This window comes from Aptenodytes patagonicus, chromosome Z (assembly GCF_965638725.1).
Source record: "Aptenodytes patagonicus chromosome Z, bAptPat1.pri.cur, whole genome shotgun sequence".
NCBI lineage: Eukaryota > Metazoa > Chordata > Aves > Sphenisciformes > Spheniscidae > Aptenodytes > Aptenodytes patagonicus.
Window position 1 is genome coordinate 20,483,672 of NC_134982.1, and position 14,504 is coordinate 20,498,175.

Consider the following 14,504-nt stretch of genomic DNA (forward strand, 5'->3'; position numbering starts at 1 on the left):
GGCCTCCTAAGCCTTGCCGAAATCAGGTTCCGGGGCAAGGGCCACCGCCGGCCGCGGGGGGTTGTGGGAAGGGCTTGCCGGGGCGCGGTTTTGCGCTGCAGGGGGGCTTACGGTGTCCCGGTGCTGGCGGGGTGGGATCGGGATCGGGCCGTGCGTGGGGCTACCGGTACCCGGGGGCGGCGGGGGGCTCTGTTTCTCCTCGGGGTGCAGCGCCGGGGTAGGGGTGGAGAGGATCCGGGGGGGTGGGGGAGGCTGTCCCGCGCCAGGCATTGTGGGACCGGCGGGGAAGATGGCGGACGCGTTTGGGGACGAGCTCTTCAGCGTGTTTGAGGAGGACTCGGCCGCCGCCGCCTCCGGCGCCAAGAAGAGCAAAGTGGGCACCACCGAAGGCGCCAGGAGACCGGGGTGAGGGCGGTGGGGTGTCGGGGGAGCAGGGCCGGCGGTGCTCTGGCGGCTGAGCTCGGACCGCACCGCTGGACCTGGCTTCTGCCAGCTTGTTTGAGCTCCTGAACCCCCTCGGGACCGGGGAGTCGGTGCAGCCTAAAGGGACACGCTTTCCTGGGATCTCTGGCCCCAAAGCTGTAGCCAGCCCGGGTGCAGTGGGCGACTGGGGAGCGCGGGGACCTGGGGGCAAGCTCGTCCGGGAAGAGATTTGGAAACCCATGGCGGTTTTCGTGGGTGGAGTTACCCGGGTTGTGCTCTGTTGGTGGTGCAATGTGGGCACTGTTGCCCGTAGGACACCTGATTTCTTTTCTGAAAATAAATACATAAACTAGGCAAACTTTAAATTTGTTGTTTATTGATGTTGCAGAAAACGATCGGAGGAAAAATCTTCAGTAGCTGCGACAGGGAAGCCTAAAAGGGAAGTTGAGGTTGATAGTACCGAAGATGCCGTTTTGGGAAAGAAGCCAAAATTGGAAGATGTTGTATCAGAAGATGCTAAGTAAGTGCCCAGCTTAATGTGTAAGGAAATCATAGCAGGACATACTGGTTAGCTATATGCTAATTGTGAATAGTCAACATAAGTAGCTTTGCAGTGTTTTCATACAAAGATGAATTTGCATATGAAGTTGATTTTCCATTATCTATATAAGTGATGATGTGCTGGTAGTACGGCTTCAGCAGTGACAAGCACTGGGTCTGTTTAAAATAATATTGCGGACAGATAGGCAACTGCAGTATGAAATGTTCATGCATTTGTGGTTACTGCATTTGGATCGGTAGTTATTGGTCAAAGCCACTGTGTTGATTTCAGGCATATAGCAAGAGATAAGCAGTGAGGCACATGGGAGGAGGCAGGCTTGCTGTGTACCGTGCCACTGAAAGACATAATTGGCTTGGGATACAGGAGGAAGAATTTGACCAAGGAGACAGAAATAAGGCTTTTGAGGCACGTAAGATTATAACTGCAGCAAATATTTGGAATCTTAAGTACGGGCATGCTTTTAAATTTGAGCATAAATGGCAGGTATTTGACATGGAGACGGGGATATACTTGGACATGTCGACAGCTGGGGCGATAAGGCAGCTGAAGGGAAGCCAGAATGGCATTTCTGTGCTTTAGGATCTGCATGTCTCTCCCTCTTTTCTTTCCAGAACTTCATGATGTATATTATGAGGGGTTTTGAAAACAGATTGAAGGGACAGTGTGGGTACTTTTTCAGCTTAGTGTATCTTAAGAGATTCTTGGGAACTTGGAAGTTCATGTTGGTTCAGAAAATGATTAGGAGGATTCATGGAATAAAAATTCTTCCAGAGCTGCCAAATACAGATGTGTACCTCCTAGCTCAAGATACAGAAAACTCTTCTAAAAATTATGTGCTTGCTGTGTTCTTATACTTTTCTCTGGGTGATGTATTAGTGACTTCTGCGAGACAGAATTCTGGTCTGGATTGTCATTTGGTCTTACATGGTAATTTTTCCTAAGTTCAAGGTAAGATTTTCTGTGAGAAAGTCATGAGAAGGCTTCTCGGAACACTGTAAACAAAGGGTACCTGTATAGAAGCAAAACAGAACCAGAGTCAACATTTTAAGTCAGTTGCTGTGATAGTGGTCTCAGTAGAACATACACTTGCCCACAGTAGCTTACTAAGTATGTTAAAACCGTCAGAAAAAAACACTTCTATGCAATGAGACATTAGCCCTTTCTTGTGGCCGGGAGAGAAGAGACTAGTAAAGAAAAGAGGGGTCTTGTCTTCAGGCAGCTGCTTGGGATGCTTCAGGCTGCTGTTATTCAGTGTCATGACTAGTAGCAGGTCTTGAATTTTGCTTTGTTGTATATTGAAAAAAATCCCCATTTCATCAGAAAACTTCATGTGAACAAAGGCGATCCAAGTACTGTTTTGTGGTACGAGTTTTTAAGGTGTTACAAATCCCAAAGCAGTAGCTAAAGTATATTCATATAGTAGCAAAATTTTAACACTTATAGGTATTCTTAGTCCTGGTAGTAGACTCTGCCAACTGTCCGTTTCAAGTTTGTGCATCCTTTTTTTAATGTTGCAGTTAAAGTAGAGGTCAAGTTCAAGATTTTCGTATTTATAAAGAAAACAGGATTTTTAAATACCTTTTTGGCAATCCTAACTCATATGTTTTTAGTCTGGCAGACCTGATGCCTCAAGTAAAGGTGCAAGCTGTGGAAACTGTTGAAGGTTGTACACATGAGGTAAGTGCAATGAAAATGCACATGAAAAATACGGGCTTGTTTCATAGAATTATATGTATTACTGCCAGTATTATAATATTGTTTATTGCACTTGTATTTATTATATCATAGGATCATAGAATCATTTAGGGTGGAAAAGACCTTTAAGATCATCGAGTCTAACCATAAACCTAACACTGCCAAGTCCACCACTACACCATGTCTCTAAGTGCCACATCTACATGTCTTTTAAATACCTCCAGGGATGGGGACTCCACCACTTCCCTGGGCAGCCCGGTCCAATGCTTGACAACCCTTTCAGTGAAGAAATTTTTCCTCATGTCCAAGCTAAACCTCCCCTGGTGCAACATGGGGCCATTTCCTTTCGTCCTATCGCTAGTTACTTGGGAGAAGAGACCGACACCCACCTCGCTACAACCTCCTTTCAGGGAGTTGTAGAGAGCGATGAGGTCTCCCCTCAGCCTCCTTTTCTCCAGGCTAAACAGTCCCAGTTCCCTCAGCCGCTCCTCATAAGGCTTGTGCTCCAGACCCTTCACCAGCTTCGTTGCCCTTCTCTGGACATGCTCCAGCACCTCCATGTCTTTCTTGTAGTGAGGGGCCCAAAACTGAACACAGTATTCGAGGTGCGGCCTCACCAGTGCCGAGTACAGGGGCATGATCACTTCCCTACTCCTGCTGGCCACACTATTTCTGATACAGGCCAGGATGCCATTGGCCTTCTTGGCCACCTGGGCACACTGCCGGCTCATGTTCAGCCGGCTGTTGACCAGCACCCCCAGGGGGTCCTTTTCCGACAGGCAGCTTTCCAGCCACTCTTCCCCAAGCCTGTAGCGCTGCATGGGGTTGTTGTGGCCGAAGTGCAGGACCCGGCACTTGGCCTTGTTGAATCTCATACAGTTGGCCTTGGCCCATCGATCCAGCCTGTATGGACCCCCTCTGCAGAGCCTTCGTACCCTCAAGCAGATACATTATTTCATGTTATATTTAAGGTAGAACAGGCTTGTAAAGAGTTTGAGGTCTGTATCTGGCATTGAGCATGCACAAAATGCACTTGAAAAATTAGTGAGGTATCTTACCAGAAGCAGTTTGAATGATATTTGCAATAAAATGAGTGATTGTGAAAAGCTCAATGATAATGTTGCTAGGTTTCCATATTTGAAAGGTACCAAGCACATTCTGAGTACTGTTGAGGAGGAGGAAAACCTACTGGTTGTTAAAATAGCTCTGTGTTCATAGTGCGAGCTAAGTATGCGGCAGTGCATTGAAATATTTTGCTATTCTGGTTCAAGAATGAAAGGCTTTCTTGTAAGGCTGATTACTGTTGAAAATTACATTTGGGTAAAAAGGGAAAAAAGGTTTTTTTATGTAAAAGCAAAATAATGAAAACTATCCATTTTAAAATTGTGTTAATAGATACAAATACAATTTAAAATATGAAAAATCGGAAGTATTTTTATTTGACTTTTTTTTTTAATATCCTTCATCCTTCATCCAAAGATGATTGTCAGAAAGAGTTTCTATGAGAATTAAATACGTAGATTTTAACTTCCTTGTACTTTTATACTCATTTTCTTTTCTGTGCTGTCTTCTAGAACTAGTTCAAGTTAATTAGGGTCACATTCAAAGACCCTGTATGATTAGACCTTTGTAATGAAGGAAATGTATCTACAGTTTATGATACAGGTTTTAAAGCCCATGCGTCTGTGCAATCTTTGTTATCTTGAGATGTCTGGTAGAGGTTTGCCATTACTTAGTAACTGAAGAGAGCTTAAATATTTGGTATGAATGAATGTTAGATATTGGCCAGGAACGGGAACTTTACCTGAATAAGTACATTGTCCTTGGAAAGGGAGTGTTATCAATGTGAGCTGAGTAATTGCTTCTAACATCCACTGGTCAGAAGCCATGACTCTGTCTTGGCCTTAAGGGCTAATATTCCAAGGTAGATGAAGGAGAAATATTTCACACAAGACAGTAGGGAGTATCAGAGAGGTGAGAGAAGGAGCATTGTTGGGGCAGGAGGATGGAGAGGGTGGTTGAAGAACACCGAGAGGAAGGAAGGAAACCTTGACATATGAGCTCATAGAAACAGAATAATGGAAATTCGAACTAGTTTTCATGCACTTTACATCTCCTGTCCCAGCTCTTCATAGCTTGCCATGTCACTGTAGTGGACACCAAGAATTGTGCAACTGTTCTAATTTAAAATGTATTTTATAGGTTGCACTTCCAGCAGATGAAGACTTCACAGGTCTGAAGCCAAGAACTGGAAAAGCTGCAAAAGTATGTGATAGATTGCATTTATTTTTCTTTTTGCATATGCTTTAGACAGTAGATGAGGGTAGAGGGAAAAATTATGTACTATGTAAGTAAGGCTTGGAAAAAAGTATCTTGAAAAGATGGGCTGTCGTAAGTAAGATTGGTGTTTCTATATTTTAAATTCGGTAGCGTAAAATAATGCGGTTGAATGGGGTGGATACGCTGTTGTGATTTCAATTCTATTCTACAACATCAGGTGGTGGCTTCAGCTGTACACTGTAGTTTCTCTTCCTAAATGAGTAAATTAGAGAAAATTCAGTCATCGGGGCAAGATTTTCATTTGATATGACAACAAGACATAAGCAAAGATCTTAGGTGTGGTATTAGATAAAATTATTTAAATACAAAGTAATTGCAAAATACTGGATTAAGATCAGTTGAAGTTATAAAAACCTGCAGGATTTAATTTCTGCCTGTAATTTGCACACTAGATAAGTCACAAAATTAATTAGATGTAAGTAACAGTCTGTGTTAAAAATATGTAATGTTTTTGCCTTCTTTTCTTTTTAGGAATATCCATTTATTCTTGATGCCTTTCAGAGAGAAGCTATTCTTTGTGTAGATAATAACCAGTCTGTGTTAGTGTCGGCTCATACATCAGCTGGTAAAACTGTTTGTGCAGAGTAAGTAATTTTCTGACAGGCTCTAATAAGAGAATGGTGTGATGTTTGTCGTGTGATTTTGTTGAACCATCAGTAGCTGTTGTGTCTCAGTTTCTTGATACAAAGTTTGGACCATCAGTGTTAGAATTGAATTGAAATCTCTTGAATATAAAAATTACTTCTTTCCTCTTGTTTAGTGGGTAGTGAAAGGCTTAATTCGTGTTTAAGCTTACCTTTTATTTTGAAACAATCTGGTTTTGTTGAGATGTTATTGTATAGATTGAAAGGAAAGTTTCTGCAATACAGATTTGCATGAATTTAGAAAAAAATACCTTTGTTTTCTAGCCCCTGTCTATAACTAATAAGGAGTTCTTGTGTGTTTTCTTCGCTTTGTCAGAAGCACTGGTTTGATTCAATTTGCAACTTGGTGTTTATCGGGCAATAAATGTTTAAAAGATAGCATATGTTTTTTGTCACGGTTTGGTCTGACAATGGAGTGGCTTTGCTGACCTGAGGGGAAAAGTGAGATGTACATGTAGATATATTAGAGCATGGGTTCAAATAATAATAGTTTGTCATGAGACAGTGATAATTAGATTTTTAGATTAAACTAGATGTGCCCTGATGTCCATAAAAATCAGTTAACTTGTTGTCAATGATTTGTCGCTCTCCAAAGAGGCATACATAGTTGAGTTAAGATTGCACTGAACTTAATAATCTAGATACAAAATGCTTCATGTCATTCTACCTGAATTGCATATTTTATTTTATTTTTTTAAGCAGAAGATTAGAGGAAAGTAATACTCTGAATGTCTTCCTGACAACTTTAATATGTACAATGTTTGAATACAGGTATGCAATTGCCCTGGCTTTGAGGGAGAAACAGCGTGTGATATTTACGAGTCCAATTAAAGCTTTGAGTAATCAGAAGTACCGTGAGATGTATGAAGAATTTCAGGATGTTGGTTTGATGACTGGGGATGTCACCATTAATCCTACAGCTTCTTGTCTGGTAATGACAACTGAGGTAAGATCAGACATTAATTCTTGATCTGCCTGTGTTTTCTTCTACCCTTTTTTGACTGAGAAGGTCTAATATTAAATGATTAAAGTTATCATAATAAGCCCAGTTAGGGTAGAAAATGTTATGAAGTTCATTATGCCTTCCTTTAATGTTTTAACCTTTGGTTATTGAAAAAGTTAGGTAAATCTCTGTAAATTCATGCTTTTGTACTCTCAGTCAGGAACTTTCATTCTCGCATGGAGAAAGGCAGAACTTAATTTCCTGAATGCTCGAGACACTGAGTTTTCTTTGGATAGATGTGAAGTACTGAAAGTCAGTCAGACTTACTGAATCCTGTAGGGTCAGTATTTTGTTCTAGGGAAACAAAATGGGGAGAGGAAAAGCATTGAGTGATAGTTGAGAGGTTCACGCTAGATGCTAGTACTCCAGGAATATACAGCTTTTCTCCTTTGGTAACAAAGTACTCTTGGCACAGTTTTGTCATATTTCTGCCATAGATATCTGTCCAGCCATGAGTTGGAATTTTCCTCTTTCTGTCTTTATCTCAAAGGAGTAAACAGTCTTACAGAGAAAACTCTGGTAGGGAAAGATTGGGTGGAGAGACAGGATGACTTGATTTCTGACAAAAGATTTCCTCTTAATCACAGAGAGGTTACCTATTAGGACGAGGGAAGAAGGCGGCTTGGCAGAAGTAGATCTGTAGACCTGTAACACATATGGTGCCACATAGAGGCTGGGAGAAGAATAATGTTTTTTCTTTCATGTTCCTTCACTGTTCCTGCAGGGAAACCAGTTCATTTCATAGCATGAGATTTGTTAGATTGGAATCAACTTGGAAGGCATCTCACAGCCAATCTTTAAATGCTTTTAAGTTTTGTGCAAAATATGATTTCATATTGCCATGTAAATGAGAACCAAAAATTCTGGCAGTTTCTTACTGACATGTGACTGTTGTTATTTCATGTGATGGATCTCAATTTTTTTTTCCTTTTCTAGATTTTGAGAAGTATGCTCTACAGAGGTTCTGAGGTTATGCGAGAAGTCGCATGGGTTATTTTTGATGAAATTCACTACATGAGAGATTCAGGTATCCTATATGTACAATTTTTCTTTTCAAGAATTTTTTTTTTCCCACCAAGAACAAATTTTTTTTCCTTTTGAAGAATTAAATCTTTATTCTCTCTCTTAAAATCAGTCATCTTTGTGCATAAATCATTCAGAATTTGTTTTCTACTATATAAGAGAGTTATTGTGTCGCAGTCTGCATTTTCTTTGCCAAGGCAAAAGCCACTTTGAGGGCATTTGATATACCCCATTTGTTTAGGGGAGGCTTTTTTTAGTTTTTGTTTTATTTTGTCTTTAAGCATGCTGTTCTTTGGCTTCGGAGCTGAAAAGTAGGCATTAATCACATAAATTTTCCCATGTGACTTTTCCATTTTCAGAACGTGGTGTGGTTTGGGAAGAGACAATTATTTTGCTCCCTGACAATGTTCATTATGTGTTCCTTTCTGCAACTATTCCAAATGCCCGTCAGTTTGCTGAATGGATCTGTCATCTTCACAAACAGGTAATGTTTCTGATGTGCTATACCTCCATCCTTGTTGTCTTGTGACATAATATTGTCTCTTTGGTTGATGAGAACTGAACCTGTGAGCGTTTTTTTAGTCATCTTCTTATTGCTTATAAATAATGGATAGATCAGTCCTGGCTTCTTGGGTTGTACTCCTAGCTTTTGCAGCTGTACTGGCTGTTGGTTCTACATAGCAACATTAAAGCTGTTTCTTTAAAGTTTATTTTCCTCACTTATTTAGACACCAGCTTGATTTCAACAAACATTCTCAATTATGAGACACAATGAACGTGCTCTGATTTTCAGAGGGCTGATAGACAAGAGGTTATTTGGAGAATTTGAAGAGCTCTGTAAAAAGGCCATGTGGAAATCAAAAGTAAATCATAAATCCATAGGAAATACTATATATGCATGCAAACAAAGTAAGAAAAGAGGAATGTAAGAAATCCATCGTGTCCCGTAAACATTAGGTTTATTTTATTCTGTTTTTTTAAGAGATGCTTTTGCAGCAAATAATATGGGAATTTGAATTAGGGAAGTTAATATCCACAAGAGGTTGGTCCAATTTTAAACTTTGAAAATACGCCAGGGCTTGATTCTTGTGTTGTTTGTGATGAAAGGAGTGTAATATAAAAGATGTCAATTTAAGCTTGGCACAAAACCTTGACTATGTTTTGCAGAACACTAGACTGTGATTTTTTTTAAAGCAGAATTATGTAATAAATGTTTTAAAGGAAGTGTTTAGGAAAGAAAAAAAAACACAAGCTTTCTCCATGCATTAAAACCTTAAATGTTTTTTTAACTTCTACTGTGTGCCTTTTTCAGGTGGTGTAAGAAATACTGCAGGCTTTTTTACAAAATAGAAATTAACAGTTTTTCCTTTGGTTTTAAAAGGTGTTAGGATTTTTGAGTAATAATACAGAAGGAAATATTACCTGTCCTTAGTTTTTGTGTTCATAAGAAAGAGTTTTTATAGCCAACTTGTGTTCTTCTAAAGGATTTGCAAACTTCCATTTTCTTAAGCAATGTCATTAGTACAAAATCCATATTCAGGAAAGAACATTTGTTATCTTAGTTTCTGTGAGTCTTGCTATTAAAATACATCTTTCTAAAAGCCAGAAAGTAATGTATTGGATTTTCCATCAAGCAAGTGTTTTTTATAATGCAATTAGAAACATTAAATATTTATGTGTATGCTGTTCTTTCTTCATAGCCTTGCCATGTGATTTACACTGACTATCGACCTACTCCACTGCAGCATTATATATTCCCAGCAGGAGGAGATGGACTCCATCTGGTTGTTGATGAAAATGTAAGGAATATTCAGTTTGTTTGAAAGATCTTTTTCCTCGCATATCAGTCACGAGCTTGATCTCTTGCAAAATTTGGATTGGCTATACAAAGGATGTTTGTGTTAAAATGAAGTACAAATGGGTAACGGTGATCTCTGAATTGCTGTTAGATTTTTGGAGTCTTATAGAAGAGGTTGGTCTTATTATCTAATGTCGTGTAGTCAGCTGAGTAATAGTTTGCTGAGATGTCGTAAGTGCCCTCATCCTTGCTTTGTTTCCCGAAGTGCATGCTGCTTTCTGTAAATCTGCAAAGTAGCTGATGTTTCTTCTACTGTTTCTCACTCAAAAGAAAATGTGGTAGCATCTAAATTTTACTTTGGTTGAGGGGGCAAAATATTTTTGTGTCTTTAGGTGATTTTGAAGTTACGACTTGTTTAAAATCCATCATTGGCTTGCACAGCAGTAGCTAATGCCATCAACAGTAGTACTGCACTTGAAGCTAGGTCTTCATTGGGCAGTGTAGTTTCATGTAGACATTCCTAAAAGTCAGTTTTGGTATTGTGTCATTCAGCAGGTCTAGCATGGTTGATGGTGTGTGTGGTGGATAGAACAATGGGTAGTAACTTCAGAGGCACCAATGTAATTCTGAGCTGTGCCACTGACCTAGTAAACACACTTGCTAGCTTATGCATTGTTTTTGTCCTTCTGCCTGTAAATATGGGGTAATGGTACTGGCTGTGCAAAGCACTAAGTATTTTTCAGTGGGCTATGTAAGAAGTAATTGCTTACAAAGGTTGTGTTTTATATCTAGGGAGATTTCAGAGAAGACAATTTTAATACAGCAATGCAAGTGCTTAGAGATGCAGGAGACTTAGCAAAAGGGGACCAGAAAGGCAGGAAAGGAGGAACAAAAGGTGAGTTTGAATCCCATTCTAAAGTAACTTTTTGTATAATACAACGAAGTTGTATGCAAGTTGTGCTTGTGTCTCAATTACTCCATAAGATACTTTTTTGCTAAAATTATATTTAAATTAATGTAATCTCTCTGCAGGTCCTTCAAATGTTTTTAAGATTGTGAAAATGATCATGGAAAGGAATTTCCAACCTGTGATTATTTTCAGCTTCAGTAAGAAAGACTGCGAAGCCTATGCACTTCAGATGACAAAGTTAGATTTCAATACAGGTACAGATAAATAAAATACAGTTTTATTCACAATTGTAGTTTGATGTGAAATGTTAGTCTGGTTAGATACTTCTGTTTCCTTTGGGACTTTTTGTGTAAAAACAAATGAAAAATACATACTGCTTTTTTATTTACTATGCCAGTACATCAGGCTATTTTCAGTAGGAAACTGTTGGTGCACAGAGAGTACTTGGTCATCATGATGTTGAATTGTTCCACTATTTTAAACTTTATTTCTTTCTCCAAAATCCTGTTCACTGTAATAATAGCACAAAAGTTCCTAGAAAATTCTATCTATAATGGGAGAAGACTGATCATAACAAATGTATTTCCCAAAATTTTCATATTAAGTCCATTAGAAAAATGAGTATTCTCTCAAAGTCAAAACAACTGTATAACAAACCACTAGATTGTTCTTTCTCAACTATTCAGTCCAGTTTTCTTTCTTTCCTTCCTCCCCCTTCTCCACAAAGAAAAACCCTAAAGGGGTAAACAAGGAAGATTTTTTCATTTTGGATTAAGACCAAGCTTGGAAAATAAGTTTAAGTTCATTGCTTCTTGGAAATGTCAAGAGTTGTTAACAAAATAAGGAACTTCGTGTTTGTGAACTGTTCAGGGTTCTTTCTTGCTTACTTACTCCAATCTTTGCATGTTCTGGTTCAGTTTTGCAAAATAATGCAGCCGTTTCTGTCAGAAAACGTAAAGATATGCACAAGTGCAAAGATGCATTTTTGTATGTTTTCTTCAGTCATGCCTTTTAAGATATGTTCTTGATATTTGTACTACTTAAGTAGAAAGGGTGTAAACTTTGCAAATTAATGGGGAAGAGGAAGAGCCTCTATGTTCATGCAGATACAGACTAGTAGGTACAATAGAAACAGGGCAAAGTTTATGAAACAGACAGAAAGTACATAAAACTGAGAAATCCTGAGCTTGGAAATAGCTGAAGTTTGGATTATTCTGCCAGGTTTGTTCTGTTTTCCTTTTCCCCGAGCATCTACTTCTGGCTACTGTTAGGCTCCTTCAGGCTTACATTCAAGTCTTGATCATCTGACCCAATGTGGGTGGTTTTGTGTAGACTTCACAGTCTTCCATGCTATTTTTATTGTAAACTTTTGTAAATATTAGAATGTGGTAATGCTTTATTTACATATGGTACTAGCCTTCTAGATTTTGTAATAATTTACAAATTGCCTTCTTAGATGAAGAAAAAAAGATGGTTGAAGAAGTGTTCAATAATGCAATTGATTGTCTGTCAGATGAAGACAAAAAGCTTCCTCAGGTCAGTGGATATTGAATAGGGGTAGCTGCTGCTCTCCTGTTCTCTATGGGTCTTTTATAGTGGGTACAGAAATCATAAACTGGATATTGTCATTCATCTCCCCGGGTTTTAATATCTCTTGCATTGCTCCTTGGCATTGTGAAATAGGACTCAGTGATTAGGATTCCTTCCAGTTGTGATTCCAGCAAATTACATAGGCCAAAATAAACCATGGAGTTCCTACCCTGTGTTTTATTTTTTTCTAATTATGTTTTTAAGTAAACATAAGGGCTTATAAAGAGATACATCTGGGTTAAAACTGTCTGGTAATAGTTCAAATGAGAATGCAGTATGCACTTTATCAGGTATTGACTGCTGAGCCTTTCAAAAAGTTGAGTTGGTGCATCTGCATTCTAGTTTATTGTATAATGACTAAGCATAGTGACTATCTTTACAGTGCAAAAATACAAGCTTCTAAATGCACAGAATATTACAGGATTCAGTACTTTTGTAACAAATACTGAAACTATAATTCCTTTCTACCTCCCTCTTTCCTTTATTTATTTCTGTCCATCATTTCTTAATGTAGTGATCTTTATTGTGAACATGGCAATTTCTCCTTGAAAAAAACAACCATTTAATTTTTGGCCATGCCTACTTGCTTTGGGTTCCACATACCTGTTTTGTTTGTAAACTTGAGAAAAATGTAAAATAGGAATCCAATATATAAGGTGTTATGTGCTGAGTTTTTTTGTAAGCTTATACAGTAAGTATGATACAGTGGCATTATATCCAAGTAATTTGTTTTGGTCTCTGTGGACAATGATACCTCAAAACGTATTCTCAGAATTAGGTTTGGGGTGGTAACCAAGTGTTAATAGAGTGTTAATGAGAATCTTTGTTTTCAAAGAAAAAAACAGAGGCAAAGGTAAGTTTATGTAGGTATTTGTTTGAAGTATAACATTTTTAGAATTTAAGAGATTAAGTCAGTCATTTACAGCCTGAATTTCCTTGTATGGCTCTCATAGGTGCTGACTTCACTGTTTTACAGCGCATATCAATAAGTGGAATCACTGCAACTAAAATTGAAACAAAAATATCTCATGCATACCAGGATCACTATTTCCAAAAATGATTTTAAATGAGGCATTTTTTTTTTTAATAGAGGCAAATTTAAATACTAACTGCATGTGTAAATTAGGGCATAGCTTCACAGTTGGCCTAACCCAATTTAAGACTAGCCTATTGAAAAGATTGGCCTCTGGCTTTACCCTTCATATCATTCCTAGTTCTAACTGGAAGATAATATTGAAGGGGTATTTATTGTCTTTAAAATCAGGAAATAGTGAATTACATGAACACTAAGGGCAGTGTTGAGGTTTTCCGTACAGGTTTTATTTTTTAGTAATGAATATTAAAATTTGCTTACTGGTCTTTATGTGTTTCTTCCCAGGTTGAGCATGTACTTCCTCTTCTGAAGCGAGGAATTGGTATCCATCATGGTGGTCTGCTTCCTATCTTGAAAGAAACCATAGAAATTCTTTTCTCTGAGGGCCTAATAAAGGTACATATTTCAAGGTTTTTCTCTATTGTGAATACACAGTCAGTAATCCTGAAAGAACGAGAAGTATGTCTTAGCTTAGAATGTACAGTAGTATTATAGTGGCGATCTGCTCCTTTGACTGAGAAAGGAGAACGACTCATTGCACATGCCAAACTGAAAAATGCTTTGTGTTTTGAATATGATTCTATGCAGGAAGCATAAGGCTTAGTACTTAACCAAAAACTTTTTTTGAACATTGTGCGGACCAGTAAGTAGGCAATTCTAAAAAGAGCACACATGAAGGGAAAGGCTCTGTTCTGTGGATCTACACACTTGGGTTCCACAGGTGCACACGGCACTGCTGGAAGCCTGTAGCTGTTCCAGTGGCACAGGTGTAATTGGTTCCAGCTCCCTTCCCTTGAGAAATGCAAATATTTTCGTAAGTGCCTCCATCTTTATCTGAAAAAACAATTCTTGAAGCTGGGTTTTGTGTTTTTTTTTCTCCCTATAAGGAAAAGTTTGTAGTCTTTAATACTTTGCCTAAGATGTCTTACATTAGTGCACAATTACAGGGCTAGTTTTAAGTGTTCCAGATTTTATTCTAAAGTATTTAAACTTACAATGTCTAACTTTAACATTTTCTTCAACTGTTTTATGATATATTTTGCTCCTATAAATGACTGTAGACACTTACCAAGCTGTTTGTTGGTTGCCCTAAGGGACATACATTCAGAAAAATCTAACCTTAGATGAAAGTTGTGGGGGTTTTTTGTGTAGGTAACTGCTATTTTCCTCTTGCAAAGTTCGAATGTGGAAATTAACTATTACTTTTCATTAATATAATTTGCACCCCCTTGTGTTTTCTTTTGGAGTCTTTCACATGGTCCCATCTAACTAGTGTTCATGTATTCCCAGAGGAAATAAGGGAAGGGGGAAAGAATGATTTTGGTCCAGTTTTTAGATACTGAATGTGCCTATGTTCCTGTGTACCTGTACATAAGTAGTAAAATCTGGAGAGGTTTTATGTAGCAATCTCTGACTATTTGCA

At 38.5% G+C, this 14,504-nt stretch overlaps 1 protein-coding gene across 2 annotated transcripts in view; it reads left to right on the forward strand.

Annotated features, from left to right (window-relative positions):
* Positions 1-279: 279 nt before the first annotated feature.
* The window catches only part of MTREX (Mtr4 exosome RNA helicase), a 48,372-nt gene continuing 34,147 nt past the window's right edge, over positions 280-14,504 (forward strand). For both annotated transcript variants that reach the window (XM_076362469.1, XM_076362470.1), the window contains exons 1-13: positions 280-405; positions 812-943; positions 2,596-2,662; positions 4,883-4,945; positions 5,492-5,604; positions 6,436-6,610; positions 7,604-7,694; positions 8,050-8,174; positions 9,391-9,489; positions 10,281-10,383; positions 10,521-10,652; positions 11,855-11,934; positions 13,367-13,477. In XM_076362469.1, coding sequence (XP_076218584.1) covers positions 290-405; positions 812-943; positions 2,596-2,662; positions 4,883-4,945; positions 5,492-5,604; positions 6,436-6,610; positions 7,604-7,694; positions 8,050-8,174; positions 9,391-9,489; positions 10,281-10,383; positions 10,521-10,652; positions 11,855-11,934; positions 13,367-13,477 — 1,407 coding nt within the window. In that variant the 5' untranslated portion in view covers positions 280-289. The remainder of the gene's footprint in view (positions 406-811; positions 944-2,595; positions 2,663-4,882; positions 4,946-5,491; positions 5,605-6,435; positions 6,611-7,603; positions 7,695-8,049; positions 8,175-9,390; positions 9,490-10,280; positions 10,384-10,520; positions 10,653-11,854; positions 11,935-13,366; positions 13,478-14,504) is intronic.